Genomic DNA, 22,265 nt, shown 5'->3' on the forward strand with positions numbered 1-22,265 from the left:
CTTTGTTTAAAGTTTTGAGAAATGTTTTAACGTATTTCTGAGTTGACTCTTGATTCCTTGTGTTTTTTAATATTTTAACAAAGAAACTGCAGGGATCATGTATACTGGAAAATTTAATAACAACAACATGCATAAGAGTTAGCTCTTCACAAGCTAAGGCTGGCTCCAGGATGAAGTGAGTTACTGTCTTCTGCAAGGATGTCGTCAACTGCAGAGCTCATCACAACTTCCACACTCAGGATAATTTCAGTATTTAAAGAAAACTGTTTTTATTAGAAGCAGGAAAGCTACAGCCAAACAAGGCAAAGGAAGGACTTGCTGTGTAAACGTTCAGTTTATCTTTAAACTCACTTTTGAGCATATTCGCATTTTAAGGACCTAAAAGAAAACGGTCTCCACCAAGACTATGCACACAATCCAACAGCTCAAGCATTTCAGGACCAGAAAAAAAAGGGCAATGAGAGCTCAATTAAGATTTACACCTTTTGGAAGGATTTTAGGCTGAATTTATCCTCAGTCAGCCTATCTTATATCAGCATATATTGCCCTTTACCCCCCTTCACACTAAAATATTGTTTTAAAGAAGAAAAGATTTTATTGCCACAATATTTCTTCAGAACAGACTTGTCTCCCAAGCTTGCTGCTTAGAGTTTTATTCATTGCTAATAGAGAAAAAAAAAGGTAATTTACCTTGCCTAGATAATCTGTTTTGATAAAACAGAAAAGTAATGCAGTTTTTAAAATATTTTATTATATTGTAATACAAACTAATAGAAGCTTCAGCATCTTAAAACAATCCCTGAAACTTCTGTATGAAATCCATATAAAATAATGAGCCCAGCTACGCACCTGTCAAACGAGTGAAACTGCACGGGAAGAATCGCCTGAGCTTCCCTCTTGAGTGCAGGATCGGGGTACGGGATGGGATCCGGACCACATTCCGCAATTTCCACAGGGGCTGCCACCAGACTTTTCAGTATTTCCTTGACATTGATGCCTTTGCTTTGGCTGATACTGGATATCGATGATGCCGGCTTCAAGATTTCGCTGGGGCTTTCGGTTAAGCTTTCCTGAGATTTCTTCACCTCCGAAGACAGCGTGGAGAGCAGCTCGCTCATGGCGTCCGGGCCCGTGCTCGCCTCCAAGTCGGTGCCGTTCAAAATACTGGGCATCTGTTCCTCGCCGATGCCCGAGTCCGTGTGAGGAATGGAGCTCTCCAGCTGCATGTCCTCCACCGGCGTTGGGGTTTCTTTTTCTTTGATATTATCTGGAAATACAGCTGGTGTCTCTGCATTGAAATAGATATTATGAACAATTTTTATAATTTATTTTTTTTTCTTTCTAAATTATAACCACAAGGTTTTATAAGACAGAAGCATAAAATGTCAGAAAGCCCACAAGTATTAGTAGGCTACATCTATAAGCTCCTTTTATATATAAAGCATATGTTGGTTTCAATGGCTATTTTGCATATGTAGCAGTTTGTAAGGCAGAGTCCAAAGTTGCATTTGTAAGTTCAGTGACATTTAAAAACTCCAGATCGCTATTTACACAGTACTCCAGAATACTGCCTAACAACACACTAACAATTACAGCCTATAGATATTTTATCTGTATGATCTGTGAGGCTACTGGGAAGGCAAGGCACAATCACTTACGCTTTAGGAACTTACAAAATTTTAAATTGCTAGTGCTGTCAGCAAATCTTAAGCTTGCATTCAAAAGAAAATGAAACTGCTAAATCTCTCATTTGCAAAAAAAAAAAAAAAGAAAATATATATTATGTGCATTTTTATGCAAATACATATATAAGTATCTGGAAAATTTAGTAATACCTCCCCCCCAAAAAAAAGACCGTTATTGTCTAGTCTTCAAATCCTGCAAAGGTTTTTGGCAAAAGTTAAGAATTAAGTAAAAACACAACTTGCAGCACACAGCTCATAGAGAAAGGCAATACACGGAGTTTGGAACATTTCCAGGCTGCAATAGCCCTAACAATCAACATCTTGTAAGCAAGAAAAGTGTGTCTTTATTAACTACTTCAAGGAAAGAGATGAAACAACTTCATTAAATTAATATTATTCAGTATGCATGTAATGAATAACTTACACCCCCAACCTTTTGGCTACACTTTCCAGAGCAGCAGGCTGTAGCTACTTGTGATGACAAGAAGCCCACACTTAAACTATTCCTTTTTTTCAAACAAACTTAATTACATTGAGTCCCTTGTCTTGTCACTAGCTGGCCTGTGAATGACCAAGGGCCACGTTTTTATTTATTTGGATGGTTCTGTTAAAGTAGTAAGTTTCAATATTCTGGAAGATATTTTAGAACATACTTAGAAGAAGTTCTGCCCTGCGAACTATTCCAAACATTCCTCAACAGTGTAATTTTAATATCAGTCGCATAACTTATCAGATATGGTAGCAGCAATCACCTGTAAAACAGCTACACATTTCCCACATGTCCATGACAGTGTGTGCCTACATCAAGTATTTGCTTGATCTAGAGGTACTGTAAAAGTATTCATATCAAACAGCACTAATGGACAGACAAGAATAAAACCAAAGAGGCCTTAAAAATACAGAGCAGAATAACCTATCATAAAGATCAGTTTTCTTCTTTTAATGGGTGTTAGCAAATGTTGAAGCCACTTTCTTCTTTTTCTCCCAGTTACCTTAAGTTCATCCTACCAAACAGAGAGCAGCCCTATTTTGTGAATCAAGAAGCAAAAAAACAGATTTAGGAGCTACACAATATGCAGTCAGCACCTGTCAGTTCAAGAAGTAAAAAACTCCATAGCTACTTAGTGCTATCGATATTTGGCACAGAAAGACATCGCTAAAGCAATCAGCTCCACAACACGATCCCATCGAATCTTCTGTCTCACTGTTTCTCTCACCCCCATGCGCACAGACAGCCCTTCCCCAGGAGAGGGGCAGGGAGGCCACGTCTTGCCCTCCTGCAGCTCCTCGCACCCAGCAGGTCCAGCTGCCCACAGCCTGGGCAGAGATCTGCAGCTGACAGGGACAGCCACGGGAACCAGGGCACAGCAGAGCATCCCGGGATCCCTTCAGGAGACCTCAAATTAAGATCTGAATGGTTTGAAAAGATGAATGACAATTTGATTCTTCCTCGTTAAAATGTAAGGTGTAAATTACTTTACAGCCGTAGAGAATCAGGTGACGTCTGTTTCTTGAGGAAAAGACTTCCTGAAATTACAAAATCTCAGAAACAGATTTTTTTTCCTGTGATCACCACTACTACTACATTTTTTTAAGCATAGCTAGAAATGAAATGGAGCAAACTTCAAATTCAATCCTAAAAACAGCCTTCAATGAAGAAAAAAGAGAATGATTGGCAAAGAAAGCTATGTTAGAAGTCCAAATGTAGACAGCAAATGAGAATTGCTGAAATTTAAATGAAGCTCAATATTGTGATGCATGGTAAATAATACAGCAAAAGAAATTAATATTTAAATGTAAAAATGGCATTGAAAGAACAAGAGGGTCTAGTATATAGTGAAGATACAGAAGTCCATAATGTAAACATGGACAAAACAGTACTTGACCATTTAAGCTCAGTTTTCCTTAAGGTCAGCAGTACTGAACACAGAACTAAAGATATTAAGGATAATGGAAACGAGGTCAGGGAAACACAAGTGCCTGAAGTAAACCAGAAGACAGATTTTTAATGTATTAAAAGTATGGGAATAAATGGACTTCAACCCAATTTTGAAAGACACAGTCTATGGTATCACTGGTCTGGTAACACATATTTTTGCCAAAAGCATATGTTGAGTCAGAAACGTTTGCCTGGACAATACCAGGCACAGTACCAGGCCAGGGGAAATGATTCGGACAGTTGTAAGACTTTATCACTAAGCAAGATTTTAGAATTTACTTTCAAGTAAATAACAGTAATGGAGAGAAAAAAAAGACTGTACACAACATGGGTTTACTAAAAAATTAAAATCTTTCTTAATGTTTATTGAAACAAAGAAAATTTGACAACTGTAGTCAATTTCAATAAAGTACAATCCCACACAAGATATTATTGCAAAGCAGAAAAAATGAGAATTAATAGAAGGTGGAAAACAAACTTGACAAGAAGAAGCAATCAAAAAATTTCAAAAGGAAAAAAGACTCCGGGACACTACCATGGGAATTATCCAGCTTAAAACTTTTATGAAGATTGCAGCAAAAAAAAAAAGTAGGAACATTCTGGGGAAATATACTCATTACCAAGTTAGGAGGTACGAGTGATGCACAGAAGAATGATTATATGAAGGAATTTTGACAGAACTTCAAATTACATTTCACAGCACAAAGTTATTTAGTGCATTCAGTGACTAACACATAGATTTCCACTATGATTGGAATATATTAACTGAAATGACCGATCAGGATCAACAATACATACATTACTGGGTAACTATTAAGCTACCAAAACAACTCTGTCATGGAGAAGGTGAGTCTAAGCTGTCCTAAGATATAGTCCCATCAACAGAGCATTATATTGATAGTTTTCGTGAAGGCTTTAGTAGGTTTTGTTTTAAAATGCTGTCTGTGTAGTAATAGCTGAGAAAGATAAACTGTCACTATGAGGATCAACAGTTTCCTATTCTGGCAGAAAAAAAAAAAAAAAAAAAAAAAGGAGTTTGGCTTATTTAGGCAAAGTCAATACTGAGAAGGCACACAACTTATTTTCAATTTATTTTCTGGATGCAAACTCCAGAAAAAAAAAAGGATTTAAGTTAAATGGAATGAGAGAAACTGAGTGTAAATGGAGAAATTTAGTTTGGGAAATGACAGCCATCAATATGGAATGAAGGTTCTGGAATAGCTTTCTAATCAGAATAGAAAGTTCAAAAATCATAACTAGTATCAAGAGTATGAAAATAGATTGTCTCCACTCTAAGGGACTGAACTTATTTACACAGCAGGTCCCTTGTCTTCCTTAGTTCCCAAACGAGAATAAAATAGTCAGGAAAACTGAACTGTTTGAAGTTAAAAATTAAAGGAAGATTAAATTTTTACTGGATATAAAAATAATTATTTCTAATCAGATGCCTATAATTACGATATGTCACTTTTACACACATATGCAAAAAATAATAATTTTTTTCTAAAAAAAAAAGCACGTACACAACCAATACCATGGTAAGACAACATTAAAGAACCAGTCAGAAAAAAACTGCATTATTTATTAGGGAAGATTATTTATTATGCTTCAACTCAGAATTAAATTTGATTTATTTGTGAGTATAAATTTAGATATGACCTACTAATTAAAATTATTTTGAAATTAAAAGATCAATAAAAGTTCCCGTACATGCAGCTAAATGTAAGGATGCTTGACCTCCATAGAAACCAGACTTGTACCGTTGCTTTTCTTATTGCCCCTCCAGGAACTACGAGAAGCCAAGGCACTAAGTCAACTGAGCTTAGTCTTATTTATCATTTTGAATTGCACTCTCTTAAAACTACCTAAATTCCATATGTTATGTCTCATTTTTCAAAATATCAAGTAAGCCAAATAGATAGGGGCTTAGCTATCAAAATCACTTCTTGCAAATCAAAGGAAAATGAACTCAGAACAGATAAAACTGATTACATTTCTTCCTCTCAAATGAAAACGTTAGAAAAGCACTCTTTGTGAATGAAATCTGAAAAGACAAGTTATCGAACCTTCAGGATCTGAATTATCATGATCATTATTTTAGGAAAATTATAAATTCCCGGACAAGGGCCAAAGAGAAGAACCAATTCTGTTTTAACACTGCATATCGGGGCAGGCGAGTCTGTGCCATTGCTGCTGTGTCACTGCAGTTCCTACTGACTCCAGCGTTCAGGGGGAAAGAGCCCGCACCGGCTGCCGCGTTCCCAGCAGTGTTCCGTGAGCATCCTAAACCAGCCGAGTGTTTACTTTTATGAAAGTCCTGAATACTCAGGAATACCTAAATACAGCTTCATTTAAAGATGAACAGCACGAAAAATATAACTGACTACATCTGTCTGTGTTATAACATTTTGACAGTAAGTCTGTAAATTTTCAGCAAACCTCATCAGCTTTCTGCAGCACTAGGGCCATGTCAGTAGCCAAAGCAAAAACATTTCTAGACTTAGTGATCTTAACCCTGACAGAAACGGGCAGTTGGAAGCCAGATGCCTCTTTCTTACTATTTCTCATTTTAACTAATGAGTTCATCCACTACATTGTGGGTAAAATATGGACTTAACTAAATGACATATCGTATATCTGGTCACCTCATCTGTCGTACTCCTTCCCTAAAATATCTTGTTTTCTCATGATTTATGAAGTCTATTGCAATTTCAAACATACTGAGTTACCTAAAAGTTCTCACAGCACTTCTAAATATTTCAAATTAAAGTACAAAAATAGATTTTTATGACCTAAATAAATATGCATTTCATGTCTGTGTATTTACATACACATAATTTTGCTATTACAAAAAATCATGACACGAAATAATCTGCTTCTAATCTCTATTTACCTAAACAACAGTTTTTTTGAGAAACTGTGTGTACAAGAGGAATTTTTGCCACTTTTTTTTTCTTTTTTCAGTAGATTAAAATCACCTATTAGATAAGAAGATGAAAAATGGAAAAAGTAAAAAATTAAATTAAATTTTTCATTGTTTAAAATATGGTTGAGCATACAAGTTTTCATCCTATGAAGAAATTTCTCTGAAAGCTGGGCCATCCTGGTCTTCCTCTCAAATTTCTACTGCAAACAATATAGCAAATTCAGGTAATGGAAAGTTTTGGTCAGTCTTGACATAGGAGGTGCTGACCACTTTCAGTCTTCATGTGCGCTGGAAAATGTATAAACAGACAAGGATTTCTGTGTAGCCATTTTAAGCCACTGTTAATAATCTTATTAGCTGCTTTTCACAGACTCCTTGTTAGTATTCTGCAAACTTTGAGGGATCCATACACCTCAGACTAAAAAAGCATTCCAAGCAACAAGGCAGTGAGAGTTTAGCTTCCTCTATAGGTGGCAGAGTCAAACTAATCAATTCCTGAGCTTCATGATATAAAGAGGGGAAAAAATCCTTCTCAGCAGCAGCTATCTATCAGTTTTGTATATGTTCAGCAGCAACACCATACTGAAATGAGAAAATAAATAGGAGCGCAAATAGGAATAAGAGGCTGATTTAAAATTACATTGAAAGGAATAAAATAAAAAGAAATTGGAATGGAAATGTGCTCAGAGACTGAAGCACAACCGTGACAATGCACTAACAGACACACGGACACGTCCAGCTGCTCCGTAGCTTTTCTTCTATGGGCGCTTCCATTTGCATGTGGAAGCTGTAACAGGCTGCAGTGGAAATTCTCTGTCTAGTGCCCCTGCTTATGGCTTAGCAACATAACCCGTGCTCATTTTGCAACCACTGACAGGCTGGTCAGTATAATGCTTTATGTAAGAGATTTAAGATCTCTTAAGAATGTACATGTTAAGAATACATACATTAAGAGCTATACATAACCAGGCTAATCTGCCTATGTCCCACTAATGGAGTTCATGGAGCTCTGTCATTTCTGAGGCACTGCTATTTAGTAACACAGACTGTTATTCTGTAGGATTCATCTGCTGCTACAACTATTTCTTTTAAAAAGGTCCCTTGTGAATTTGATTAAAAAGCAAGAGGCAAAAAGGCCTGAGCTAGAGTTGGGAGTTGTTAACTCTTGCACTATCGGGCTTTCAGCTACAGAGATGGTGGATAAGGGCAGGCTGGGTTTATCCACTATTAGACGAGCTGCTTCCCTAGGTTTGGGAGATTCCAAAGCACGTGGCTCTGGCCGGAGGGTGAAGCAGAAGCGCAGACCCTGTGGCCTCGTCGGCCCGCGACAAGGCGGGAAGGGCTCTGTGCCGAGGGGAGCAGGGCAGGAGTCCCAGGGAAGGGCTCTGTGCCGAGGGGAGCAGGGCAGGAGCCCCACGACAGGCTGCGCGTGGGCCCGAGGAGAAGGCCGCAGCTCTAGAGACAGGATAAGACGGAGGGATGGGAGATTCCTTTTACCCGCCTGGATTTGTGAGGTGGAAAGATGTAGCTCTGGAACAGGAAAAATAGAGGGGTTCTGAAATGGGCTAGAAACAGAGCGGGAGAAACTTAGGGTTTAGGAATAAAGGTTGTGCTGAAGAGCCTGCATGGCAGAGGACAGAATTACCACCAGCCATTTTTCTCAGCTGGACACTTACTAACTGTTTTATCCAGAGTGTATCTTTATAAAATCGATTTTTAAAAACATCTATAATTTGTAGGAAGTAATTGCTAATGGTGCTTTACAAAATGAAATTTATTACAACTGCTTTATAGACATGCAATAGTGGATCACCAAAAAATTATGTGCAAACTTATCTTCTGATGCCCTAAATAGATTTGAAAGGGCAATAATTATTAGATTGAAATGTATTTATTACAACTTCAAAAATCCCAAACGCATGTCCTCTTACAGGTGGTTGGTAGCAGTAGCATACATTTCATCAAGAAAGACATATAATAATTTTGAGCAACATGCAGAAATTCAGTACAATTTGATTTTCACAATTCTTTGATTACCATTCATGTTATAATATTTCATTCAGTTTCTGGAAACCATATGTACAGATGAAGATAGAGACAGGAATTTTGTAAGGACTTCGTGGAGCTAAAGCATATTTTGAGAATCAGTGTAAATTAATGCTCTAATCCACTTCACACAGATAGACTCTGTGTGATTCTGTGACGACTACACTTAGACAAAGTAGTTTAAAAAGGGGGAAGATCCATGCTATAGCATTAATAGTGTAACAACATACACCACCCAGAAGACTGTACACCTGTGGGACCAGGATACCTTGATGCTTTACTCTTCTTTGAAGAAAAGGCTATTTTTTAGTATTTTGATAAAGTTAAAGTTAAATCAAGAAAAATACCCCATAGCTTTCAGCCCAACCACAGCAGTTACGTTTATGATACCACTCTGTTTAGGGTGCTTTGAGAAAAATACAGACCTTGGTACTGAGAGATGAATTTTTGATAAAAGAGAGATGACATTTTTGATAAAAAGTCATCCACTTTGTAGAACACAGTAAAATGCATTTATGCAATGCTTTTGCAAAAACTGCGGAATATTAAGCAGTAATGTTAATTCTTTGACTGATAAAAATCTTTTAATTATTTGCTTAACATTAATTATGTCCCCAGTAATTAAGAGGGTGCCAGAGAAAGCATTAAAAAAGATTATTTTCACTTTGCTGCTGTTGGAGATGTGAAAGCACTATTTCTAGTCAAAAGCATACTGTAAAAGAAATAAACATTCATGGTAAGCAAGGATAGCTTCAAAAATAACCGTAAGTGAGAAAACTCCTCTTAGAGATCCTGATCTCTTTAACTAAAAGCACAAATGTGTATGCCTATTTTAAAGCGCTGACTTAATTTTATATAGTTGGGCAGATTAGCTGCTATCAAGAGGAAAAACTATGTCGCCTTCAAATAATTCAATGCACCTACTTCTAAAAGATGTGCTGATTACCATGTACCCTGTGAGAGAAAGGGCTGCCCTAAACGTTCCAGTCTCGACTCTCCAACCTGCCAGACACGTTGCAGGTATTTTCATACCAATTCTAAGAAAATGTGTTACATTCACTGTAGAAATCACCCAAGAACACATTATATTTACAGTTGTAATATCCCCTGAAATTAATTTCATCTATTTGCTTGCAAGACAAGACAGAAGGAGCTTGTCTGCCTCCCACAGGACTTGAAGCAGTCCCCAAGCATTGGGAGTAAATGTTAAGGAGTTCCAGGAGTGTTTTAAACAGAGGTTTGAAGTAGGTCAGATGAATTACAACCAGAAGCGCCCTAAATTCTCTCCACCAATTATAAGGAGAGCCTGAGATGACTATCTCAGACATAGCTTCACTACAGATACTTAGATTTAGCTGAGATCAATCCCATCAAGAAAAACAGGAATGAAATTTAAGGATAGTTGTAAGAAAAACAACATGGCCAAAGTTGGAATCCAGCACTATCTGCTGTATTTTTAAGGTACTATCAGCTGAAATTTATAAACTCTTCTTTGCTTTTATTTCCCAGCAAATAACTCTAGTTGTTACATATGTTATATATACACTGAGACTACAATATCCCAGACTTGTCAATTTATTTCTACTTAAAATTCAGATAGCCCATTTTTTCCCCTCATGGCTCTGAAACAGAATATCGCACAACTTTTCATAATGGCAATACCAATGCCCATATATTCAGCAACATATTGACAAGCTTTTTCTTAATACATAAACATGTAATTCCTTTTTCCAGAATTGTTGCCCTTCCAAGTCGGCCTGTATTTGTTATTATGAAACACTCAGGAAAAATAAGACAGAAGAAACCCAGAAGAAGAAGAGTGCCTTGAAGAAGGACACAGCAAACTGCACAGAGTATTCTGTAAAGATGTTGCTGCTAATAATAACAGCTCTTTCAGAAATAGGTCTTACTTTTAGTTCCTAAATATAGAATCATCTCTTATAATGCTTAAAATTCAGAAGTTTGCTGGTTCTTACCTTGTTTAATGTATAATCTATAGTTTTTACTGTAGTGCAAATTAATCATAAGCAGAGGCAGAACAATTTCATCAAATATCGACAATGTCAGAAAGCAATTCTAAATGACATATATCAAACACACATAAATGGATTAACTTTAGTGAAAAATGCTGAGAAACTGAGCAGAAGCAACCTACAAACTGCCTCTGAAGTCCTTCCATGGGAAAAATAATTAAAACACAAAGATCATGAGAGCTTCTGTACTGAATATATTACTAAGGTCTATACCTAAGCACATACTCATTTTTGATATAAACAAAACGATTATACAACTCACCAGTTGCACTATTCCAGTATGACAAATCTAAAAATGTTACTTAAAAATTTGCCATATCATGTTTGGGGTAATACTAAGAGAGACCTTATCACTGGCTGCAGCTACCTGAAAGGAGGTTGTAGGGAGGCAAGGGTCGATCTCTTTTCCAGAATAACTGCTCATAGGACAAGATGAAATGACCTCAAGAGGCGCCAGGGGAGGTCCAAGTTAGACGTTAGGAAGAATTTCTACACGGAGGGAGTGCTGAAGCATTGGAAGAGGCTGCCCAGGGGTGGTGGAGTCACCGTCCCCAGCCGGGTTCAGGGAACGAGGAGATCAGGGACATGGTTTAGCAGGCAGGGTGCTGAGGGGCTTACGGTTGGACTCGATGGCCTCAAAGCGCTTTTCCAACCATAGTGATTCTGTGATAATGCTTGTGAACTGCAGGATAAATCTTCAAGGTTTCCACTGGCATTCCCCAAGTGTGCAGTTACTTCAATGATAAAATTAGGCTGAAGGCAGAGCTATAGCGGATGCTTACTCAACAAACGTAGTTTCTACATTTAAACAAGATTTCTAAATTTAAGCAAGATGTTCTAAACACAACAGAACACTTAATGCTGCACTGGAGAACACAAAAGTAATAACTATAATGGAAATGAGAAACATTTTGAGAAAATTTTCAGAATGTACAATACACAACTGATGATTTCCAGATACAAGTTGAAAATTCTTACAGAGATTTTGGTCCTATTGTAACACAAACAGTCATGCAGATAGTGAGAGCAGTACAGAATGTTTTCCACCTTTCACAACTACTCTGGTGAGTGAAACCTTCCCTTTCTGACACAGCCATTTTTAATGCTATTCTCATATTACTACCTCCATGTTTTAATTATGTTGGAGAACCTATCTTTGTCAGTCAGTCAAGGCAATCTGACGAACCAGAAGCTTTGCAGGCCAGGCAGATTTTTGATCACTCAACTGGCTCCTACATTTCACTAATGCTTTATCCAAAGTCTCTATTTTGAAATTTTCATAAACACAGAGGAATTGAGCAATCTAATGATTTAATATTGTAAAGCGAAAGTAGTACGTATATCCTCCCCCCCCCAAAAAAGCTGTTTTCTTTGGATGGTGGACAATAATCTTTACGTTAAGGGAAAATGCTAAGTCCTTGCTTACTAGTTGTTAGAACATAAAACATTTTCTAATTTACACATACATATGCACAAAAACACACAAACAAAACAAAGTTTAAGAAATTCTAGCTTAACACAGTGACATTTTAAGCTGATTTAATGAAAAGTTTAATATAATGCTCTGAGAATAGTATACGATAAGTGTAAGTTGAGTTATTCATAAAGTAGGACCTTCAGTATTTCTGTTTGTTATCAACAGGAGGATGCAATTTTAAATCTCTTGCTTTTTACTTAATTAGTCTTTTTACCCATTGAGATTTTTCAAAATGATACAAATAACATTTCCATCAAATTAAGTTTTCTAATATCTATGACATTTCTGTATCCCCAGTACGGTACATGCAGATAAATGGGGAAAGGTGCATGCGAACTTTGCTAGAGTTACCTTCTCCTACCCCTTCTTTTTAAGATAATAACATGTGAAAAACACAGTCCTTACTTTAGATAGCATCTGTTAAAAACAACAACCAAAAAAACACCAAAAAAAAGGCTCACAGCATGTAATATTTCCTCTGGTCACAAAAGCAATTTCTTTCAAGAAAAGCACAGCACAGCACATTAACCAACAGGCATAAAATAATTCACAATACATACGATATAAAAGGTTTACATACCATCAAGAGGCAAGAAAAAAGCAAGAAAGGAAGGAAAAACGGGAAAAGGTACAGGGAAAGGGAATATTACAGAAGTACTATATATTTCATTTGGTTGTAATGTTTTTAAAATAGGCCTGATTTTATTTCTATGGGCCTTATATTGTGGCAGAATAATCCCAGACCAACAACACTTAAAATTTTCAACACCCATTCCCTCCTCCTCACTCTGTTTTTAATTTATTTCATAGTAAATAAAGTTTAATGGTAGTAAAAAGTGGGAAGGAGATTTCATAGAGAAATGTAGGCAGGAAATTAAAATTTTAAGGGCATCATCAGGTCTGATCTCCATGTAACCTGAGGCGTCTACTTATTTATCAACAGTTACATCACAGTTAGTTCTTGAATTACATCACATTAAATAAGAACACCCAAACAGGTTAGGAGATGATGTTAATATTACCTTTGTAAAATGAGTGGGCAAAGCTCTGCTCAGGAATTAACTTGGCAAGGAATCCATGGTTCAAACTTGGGTGAGGGATAGATGGTATGACCACAACTGTGGAGAAAATCATGGAATCAAATGTGAGCCAGCTAGAAATCATGTGTGGCCTGGTCCACTGTGGATCCATGACATTGGTCCTATCTCATTGAAACATGCAAATATGATATTCTCAACAAAAATGCATTTCTAAAGGAAGAAAACAAGATCTGTATCAAGAGATAGGAAACAGCATACCTATTAGTTGGGTACTGCAAGAGCAACATTCACAGGGAAAAAAAGACACAGAAATATATACACACAAGACAGTCATGGGTGCACTTCACTGAAACTAGGAGTCTACTAATGTGGAATCATAATATATACCCGGGAAGGCACATCAAATTATGATTGCTCATAATTGACTATGCTAATATAGCTTTATTTAAAACGGAAAGCCTAGAAGCACGTTAGACTTTGAAAATAATGCATTAGAAGCAAATTAAAATTCAAAGATGAATTGGAAAATAATGAGTAAGTGTAAATATGACACAAATTGGAAGACAAGCTACCTGTGAAAAATGAAAATTAGCAACTCCATAAATGAAAGAAATTAATTCAAATTCAATATTGTAAGAAAAATGTAAATGAAGAGCATCATGGAAAGATGTAGGTACTGTTTTCGGTTTTCCACGTCTTTTATCACAGAAGGTACTGTTATAAACAATCCAATGAGACTTGAAAGATCTATGGAATTGCCAATATAAATTATTTGAAAGAAACCGGGGAAAAATTTGGATCCCTTATTTCTGACAGGTTCTTCAACTAACAATCTCCATCTTGGTCAGACTAAACAACGTTTTCAATAAATAATAATAATAGTAAAAATCACAAGCAAATCAGACAAAGAAGGCGAAAGAAATGCTTCCCTTTTGTTACACAGCTTTTAAATGCAGACACCAACACAGCAGGGCCTCAAGAAAACACAGCCCTCCACTACTACCCTTTCTAAAACCTCCTTATTCAGACAAAAGGAGATCATGTGGGCAAAAAATTGTGTTTGCTATTCATACGTTTCACATGCTATAAAGTGACACTAGCAAATAACAGATTTATGAACTTGTGCTCATCAACAATCTTGAATTTCACATTCCATCTAGCTCCTTGTTTTTTTCAGTCATATACAAATAAAAAATTAAAGCTTAAAAAACATAATCACTTGAAAATTAGTTAAACTCGACAAGGAAAAATACGAACTATCCGACATCTATTAATGTATGTCAGTGTCAAATTATTTTAGAGAGACAAAATACCAAATTATTGCCTGTCAGAATATTCAGTTGTTCATTAAAGGTATTTTGTAGTAAAATAATTACAATTCTGATAAACTTCCACATATCAAGATAAAAAAATAACATTTGAAGAGAGCAGATGTACCTGTACTTGTTGGTGAATTTATTTCTTGTCTGATATTTCTACCTGCCTGGCTTCCAGACCTTGCAGTCTCCCGTTGAGGCTCGAGTATATCGCGGTATTTGGAGACCATGAGGACAGAAATGAAGTAGACGACTGCCAAAGCTAAGAACTGAGCCTGCTTGCTGTCATCCTGTGGTAGAGAGAAGGGAACACACCTGTAAGACTGGACGCTGGCATTGAATTTTCACATCAGTTTATCAGGAAGCTGTATAATGGTCATTTTTTGAGGTAATTTTTAAACAATATCAGATGGATTACACAGAAGACAATGCATTTTCAGTGGAGTTTATGCATATAGCACACAAGAGGCACATCCATAGGCAATATACCACACAGTCATACTAAGGACTGAATCTTACAGGCATGTGGTGATTGCAGGCATCGCTAGGACTGTAAAGGCACAGAGTAGGGGCCTGATTCTACTCTTCTGTGAAAAAACATTCAAGCTTTCTCAGTAGGGAAGACAATATTTTTGCTGCCCCAGGCACAAAAATCCCCCAGCTTCCCCCACAAGGAGCTGGAGGGTATTTCCGAGGGGGCAAACTGGGCTGAGGGAGCTGTTTCAGCTAACACTGGCTGCAGTGGCAGGCAAATGTGTTCTGGCAACAAGGAGGCAGGAGGGCTGCGAACATCATCTTTCCCCCAGCAGAAAATCCCAGCTCATAAGTACTGACTTCTCCTCCAGCTGGATCTGGGGCAGCAACCCTACTGTTCAAGGGGTCTGATATAAGTAAAGTAAATCCCAAGACTTCTTTTCTTTCCATCTCATATAGTCTGCTGGTCTATGGCAAATATTTATTTTCCTTACGCTTAGATGTGGTTCTGATTGTGCTTAAGTTGCTGTAATCCAGTGGAAATGTATTTTTTTTATTATAATATAAAACCAGCAGGGTGAGAAATAAGCCTTCATTATCTATTTACTTGTATAATGTTTTTGCATCGTCTTAGGGTCACAAATACGCTACTATCAATCCAGTGTTTGCTCTCCATGTTCCTCTGGATGTTGTTTAATTTGCCTAAATAACCCTTTAAAATAACCATAAATCATCTTTTCACTATTCTCTACTTTATTCTGATCAGGTTATCCTGACAGATAAATTCTCTTTGTCACAAATGGTACTTTTTTTCTGACATAAATGACTCCTAACTTCAGTTTACATTTAATTTCACTTAAATTTAGGTTAGAAAATCTAATCTTTAAAGCACTCTTTGCATATATATATAAACACATATATGTATAAAGCAGTACCACAGGAATTACGTTGTGTGTGTATGCGTTTGTATATATATAGACACACACACATACACACACACACAAAGTACTTCTTATTGTACTGCTTTCAAAAGCAAACGCATTGCGGCATGGTCTTGTCCTAAAAACAAGGTTTGTTGCAGACAAACCTAAACAACAACTGTTTTTTTGCAAATAGATTTGTATACTTATATATTTGTCTTTAGCAGCAGTAAAAATTGACATTACAAACCAATTTGCTGCAGTTCTTCAATAGGTACAGTAATTCCTCCTCCAACTTTTGACAGACCAACAGCAGACACTATTAGTAATATACTTTCAATCAGTATTTGTTATGGCTACGATTATTTGGTTAAAATGAAGTCTGACTGTATAGCGCAGTTATACCTACTAATCTCAAACTTGAAAGTTCATTTATTTAAATTTAATTTTAAAGTACAAAAAGTGGCCAGGAGCTACAAAGCCATGAGTATTTGGCTTTCCAGATATAATACAAAGTGAAGATATTTTTATTTCATGATATCTTTATTTTGTTTCATTTCTTCATTTATTACATGAAGATATTTTTAACTCTGGTAGAATCAAAATCTCTTTCAAATATAAGCAACGATTTTGCAGAAAGAAGAACTATAGCACATATTACTCACCACATCACGAAAAACAACTGCTCGTAGACGATTGATATCGACATCCTGAAGGAGTCTATCAGGATCCTTTATAGGAGAAAGATTGCCAGGGACATTTTCAAGGGGGTTCTATAATTAAAAAGTTGTGAGATTTTTTTTCCCCCAAATATCATAATTGAAAACATGTATTTTAAAACCTTAATTTGACAGCTTTCTTACCAATTTTAAATGTTTTTTTTACTACTAGGCTACTTCTAATATAACGCTTCCAGTATACACATGCAAGGGTTCCCCAAATACAGAAACATTCAAAATTATTTTTTAACGATATTTACACAGATATAAATTGGTACATCTTGCCAATACATCAGAAAAATTTTCTCTCTTCCAAGAAGTTAATGTACTGATTTGCACACAAAAAGTTACTTCTGATTATAGCTTTTACAGTACAATAAAGCATTTCTAATGAGCATTAAATTTAAGAACTATGAGCAGAATATTGTCAAAAATATCTCCTTTTCATTTTACTCTGAGAGTTATCACTACAGACTAATTACAGTAGTGTGCTCTAAAAAATGACAATACAGTACAAATGGTGCTGAAACATCTGAAAGTCTCCTTCGCCTTACTTGCTATGCGTCAAATCTGAAAAGTGAAGTAATATCGGATTTTCATGAGATTTAATGAAATAATATTGTCAATGTAGTGAGTTTATAACTACTACCTGAAAAAAAAGTGTTAGAGAAGAAGCTACAGTTAGCAATAAAAATACAGTAGGAAAAAAAAGTGATTATTATGTTTATATGTCATCCTTTAGACACAGGCTGTGATTTTAGCTTAAAGCCCCAATTTCAAGAAGTTGTCAACAAGTTTGAGAAAATTAAAAGATGGGGAATGAAGTAATGAAACTGGCAAGACTAAGCAGTAAGTGCTTGTTGAACTTGCTAAGGAGGGTTCATTTTTAAAATCAGATTGAAACTACTGATCTCTTCTAGGTATGTGAAGTTCTACTGAACGTACAAGGGCTCAGATGTTCCACTTACAAAAACATAATTGCAGAATTTTATCAGAATTGCAGGTGTCTTGGGAGAGTAAAAAATGATGCAGATAAATAGGGCGAGATGTGAAGGAGCTGACCAGCTGAAGTAGACCTGGCAGGAGCGACAGTTCTTGAAAGCAGCTCCAGTCATACTTTTGTATTAACATTTTCTTGTTGCAAAACAAAAAATAAGCAAGCAAAAAAAAAATCATCTTATGTCAGCTAACAGCAAAACACTGGCTTACCTTGGTTGTTGCTGATGCAGTGACACCCTGAAGAGTCTCTTGAGTTTTACTGCTGACGAGCGAAGTCTTGTTCACTCTCTCTCTCTGCCTTTGCCGACACTCCAAGCAGTTTCTCACAGCCACACAGCACACTAAAAAGGAGATATAAAATGCAAAACAGGGTATTTTCTTACATTTATGTTCAGGATATCAATTATTCATTCAACTCTACTCCAATATATCAATCACCATGCCCAAACAGTAACTGTAATACAGATCTCACCTTAGACCTTCTGTCGAGCACTAGAAGCACCTTACAGTGACTTTCTTATTTCATTCATTTAGTTGAACAATTTATGTTTTCTACAGCTGAAATAATGACAGATTAAAATTTGGAAATGGAACACTGGTCCCTGAAATAGAGTTCTACTATCTTGCCCATCAGTTATCAACCCTTAACATCATGAAAGCACTTTTGTATCGCTAGAATTTCATTTAGAGTTCTATGGTTAGAATAGGAAAAATAGTAGGAATAATTTATGATGAAAAATGATCATTCCTCAATGTAAAAACCACAGGTTTTATACTAATTAGTTTTATACTAATAATATTAATAATCCAATAGGTGGCATGAGTTATTGTAAGACAAAACTGAAATACATAACTGAAAAATTACTCAGCACGAAGGTAGAAAGTGTGTGGGATGTAGCAGTTGAGAAAGTTCATTACGATGATAGATCGAATTAAATGTTCACAAGTACTAAAGCCATGTAGGTTGAGCAGAATAGCCTAAATTATTCTATAACCTTTAAATGTCCTAACTTAATTGCAACTGTACATCCACCGAAGATCTTGACCTGAGCTTTATACAATTCAGAGAATTTCCGTTCAGTCCAACTGGCAGGGGAAAAGCAGTGAAGAACAACACATCTACCTAAGTCAATTCAAAATGTTCACGTCTCAAACAACCTGCTCACTGAGCCACACGCTATACAACTGCACAACTCTAACAGGCAAAGTATATATAGAATATAATATACAATAAAGTAAATAGCAAAGTTGGGTGCTAGGTCTGTTGCAACCTACGCTGGGGGCCGCCAAGCCTGCAGAAACATTCCAAGCTTTTAATCATCTCACATAGCCCTGAGCTAGCCCACTGAATCGACGGAGACTTGGATAAGGAATTTTGCAAAAGGTGTGTAGCAGAACAATTCTAGGAAGAATGTTTGTTATCTTTTACCTTTCTTTCATATTTTTACTCCTTAAAAAGGATGTACAACTTGAAGAACATAAGCAAATAAGTAAGAACAATCTGGACATGTCATTTTAATCCATTTTTATGTCAGAACGGAATCAACCTTCCCAAAGTATCAGGTCAGTACTAACTTGGGGGGTTTTGATCTTTCACAATGTAATCAGTACAAGGTCACTTCTCGCATGTGTCATTACTCAGTCTAGCTTTAGCTCCCTGATCTGTAGGCGACTATTTAAGCACACTGTCTGCAGACTTACCAAGCCTTAGGCACTGTCGCATTAAACCTCCCGAAGACATGTTTTTTTCAGCTTCAATCTCACTGAAGTTTAGAGAACTGGCAAATACCAGTACATCAACCATTGCCATCAGACGGCTGAGAAAAGTCACTGCTGTCTCTGCTGACATTCCTTGTGTCACTTCAATATTTTCCAATTCCGTCTTTAAAAGGAGATAGTTCAATTAAACATTGTTTGAAAACAAATTAAATCTAAAGGCATCACATACACACTAAAATCTAAATTGTTACATTTAATGGTAGATTAAATACATGAAAAAGTTATTAAAAATCTCCTATTATTTCCATTAGCACAGATTATGAATGAAATTCAAAATAAGACAGCATGAAGAGTGAGAAAAAATGTTTGCATTCACATGCTTTTTTAGAGAATAAAAAGAATTTGATATAAATGAGGAAATTACTAGCAAATACGTAACAAGAAGTGTGGCCAGCTAGTAAAACTGGGCAAGGTATAGCTGGGAACTAGGTTCTCTTACGTTCTTCCATAGGCTAAGCAAACTGATGGCACGTTGGCAGCACATTAGGATAATTACACTTTGTCCTACAGTCCTTTACACAAATAACAGATAAAATGGAGACTGGCCTCCACTTAAGCAGTTTGGCTCTGCTTCCACAATTTGTTTTTCTCCTGGGAACGCCCTATAGCCCCCTGACAGAGTTCAGTTCTGGAAACCAGAAGTCAGTGTGTTTACTCACTAGAGTGACAAGGAGGAAGTAAAAACGTGACAAAGCCTTATGGCATGCACCTTACATTTCCCACAGAATCACCATTTTCTTTCTGTGCAGTGTTGTAACTCCCAACAGGAATCCACCAAAAAAATGGTGAACGAGCTCATTATTTCGGGACTCTAAAAATGGGTCACATTCTCCAAAAAGATACTTGAATGTGTAGAGACATTTCAAAAGCATTTAGGTGTCTAACGATGCAGATAACTGAGTAAACAGTATGTTTAATTAAAAAAAAAATCTGTATCTAACCCTTACTTTTACCTCTGGAGCTATTCACAGTTAGGAACTGGATTTCTTACTTGACCGTGCCATTTGTGATTAGTATTTGACATAACATTTGTACGCCTAAATACTATTTTAAAAAATCTGCAGATGGCTGATTCTTATGGATTATCAGCAGGATTTCAGATCCTAAGCCTCTTTTGAACAGAGTTCAGTTACTTTGTATTACTTATTACTCATACTGTATTGCATGTATTATTTGCAGCATTGCTTATTACTTAAAAATATTACTTTCATTTTTCTTAATTCCCATTCTTTTGTTCTGTGAAAAAAGTTTAAAATACATTTTGTGCTGTAAAGGAAATTTCTTTAAAAATAAAAGGGAAAAAATAACCCCCCTTGGTTTCTCTCTTACTAGCAAACGCGTATTCTCACTCAAGAGTTACTTTGTAGGATAGTTCAGATCATAACATATCATCAGTGCAAACAGTGCCAAATAGTATTAAGAAAACAACTGTTGTGCAAAGTGCCAGACAACGTGGCACGTGTCACCCCAATGACACTCCATGTAACTTCCCATGGGGATGCAACGTGTCAGCGACGCGGGTGACGTGGGAAGGGCTGTCACCTGCCAGATCTGCCAGCACGACCAGACAAACTGTAAAAGGACAATTAAACCTCACGAGAACTACTCCTAGCTTCTCCTTAGGCACATCCTCTCCATTTTGCGTGCGCTGTTTTCTTACTTTTTGGAAACGTTGTTGTTGTTCATAACAGATTGGGACATAACTCCTAAAAGCATTTTTCCAAAGACAATAACACTGCAGGGCTCTAGGGCGCATGGCCTGCTAGCAAAGCCTCGAGAAGGTGGTTACAGAAACTGCTACTTGGAGCTCCTCCTTGTAACGGGAGCAGATTCCTCCCGAGCAGCAGCTGTGCCGCATCAATCCCACCCATGTGAGGGGGAATGACTTCTGCAGCCTTCTCAGCATACTCATTATTTTATTTTTCCCATGTTATAAATTTATTTATATAATGAATTTATTCTGTATTACATTTTAGTGTATTTTATCATTTTTATAATTTTTATCATTAACATAAAATACTGTATATTTTGAATACAAGTTTTGAATACAAAAAAAAAATCAGCATCTCTTCTTTTTTTTTTTTGAATCATCCTACAATTCTGCTGGGAGAGAAAAGAAATGAAGACAGGCATTTTTATGGCAAAACTTACCATCGGTTCTACCTGATAAATACAGCAAATTGATATCCTAACAGCATTTAAAGTAGGTTTCCTTGTTGATCAAGATTCCTTGAGATATTAGCAATATTTTACACTGATGTGATCTAAAAATGCTTAAATAAAACGCACTGATCAACATCCCATGTCTACTCCAAACATTTTTAAGAGTAATAAGAAGTCTCCTACAGAACTACGTGTTCAGAGTCTAACATCTTCTTTTACTGACAACTGCATCTATAATTTAAATTAGCTCTTCAATCTGACTACACTTTTGTAGTTTACAGCAGGGATTACACTCAACTGTGGTAAGTCATTGAAGGGGAACATTTTAGGAAAAATTAAGAAATATGCCTGATATATTGCTACTCACATCCTACTCTATGGCATAGAAAATAAATTAAAAAGCCAAAATATTAAATTATGAAAAATAAGAAATTTTTGAAAATGCAAAAACTGAAACTTACAGCAGCAATACTAACCTTAGAACCCTGGACATGCAACAGACAAAACAGACAACAGATCACAACAATAAAAGAAAAAGAAAATTATTTAAGTTAACTAAAAATACAATGTAAAATTGAAACAAATTAGTATCTTGGAATTATATACTGATTAATTTATAATTAGAACAACATGACATTTCAGCTTAGAATGAACATTTGAAAATAAAAACTTCTACAGATAGCTATGCACAAGAAAGGAAAAACCATAAATCTTGAATTGCTTTGGAGTTCATGTAAACACTGATTCCT

The 22,265-nt window shown here is 36.3% G+C and overlaps 1 protein-coding gene across 5 annotated transcripts in view; it reads right to left on the reverse strand.

Moving 5' to 3' along the window:
• The window catches only part of NBEA (neurobeachin), a 460,133-nt gene that overhangs the window by 281,835 nt on the left and 156,033 nt on the right, over positions 1 to 22,265 (reverse strand). For 2 of the 5 annotated variants that reach the window (XM_088522207.1, XM_088522206.1), the window contains exons 25-31: positions 21,978 to 22,001; positions 19,276 to 19,456; positions 17,785 to 17,915; positions 16,522 to 16,629; positions 14,584 to 14,752; positions 13,129 to 13,224; positions 850 to 1,288 (exon numbers count right to left, since the gene is read on the reverse strand). In XM_088522207.1, the coding sequence (XP_088378333.1) occupies positions 850 to 1,288; positions 13,129 to 13,224; positions 14,584 to 14,752; positions 16,522 to 16,629; positions 17,785 to 17,915; positions 19,276 to 19,456; positions 21,978 to 22,001 (1,148 nt within the window). The remainder of the gene's footprint in view (positions 1 to 849; positions 1,289 to 13,128; positions 13,225 to 14,583; positions 14,753 to 16,521; positions 16,630 to 17,784; positions 17,916 to 19,275; positions 19,457 to 21,977; positions 22,002 to 22,265) is intronic. The other 3 variants (XM_088522209.1, XM_088522208.1, XM_088522210.1) reach the window with 3 other exon arrangements.

This window comes from Tinamus guttatus, unplaced genomic scaffold, assembly GCF_059628265.1.
Source record: "Tinamus guttatus ecotype Peru unplaced genomic scaffold, ASM5962826v1 Tinamus_guttatus_pri_ptg000150l, whole genome shotgun sequence".
Classification (NCBI taxonomy): domain Eukaryota; kingdom Metazoa; phylum Chordata; class Aves; order Tinamiformes; family Tinamidae; genus Tinamus; species Tinamus guttatus.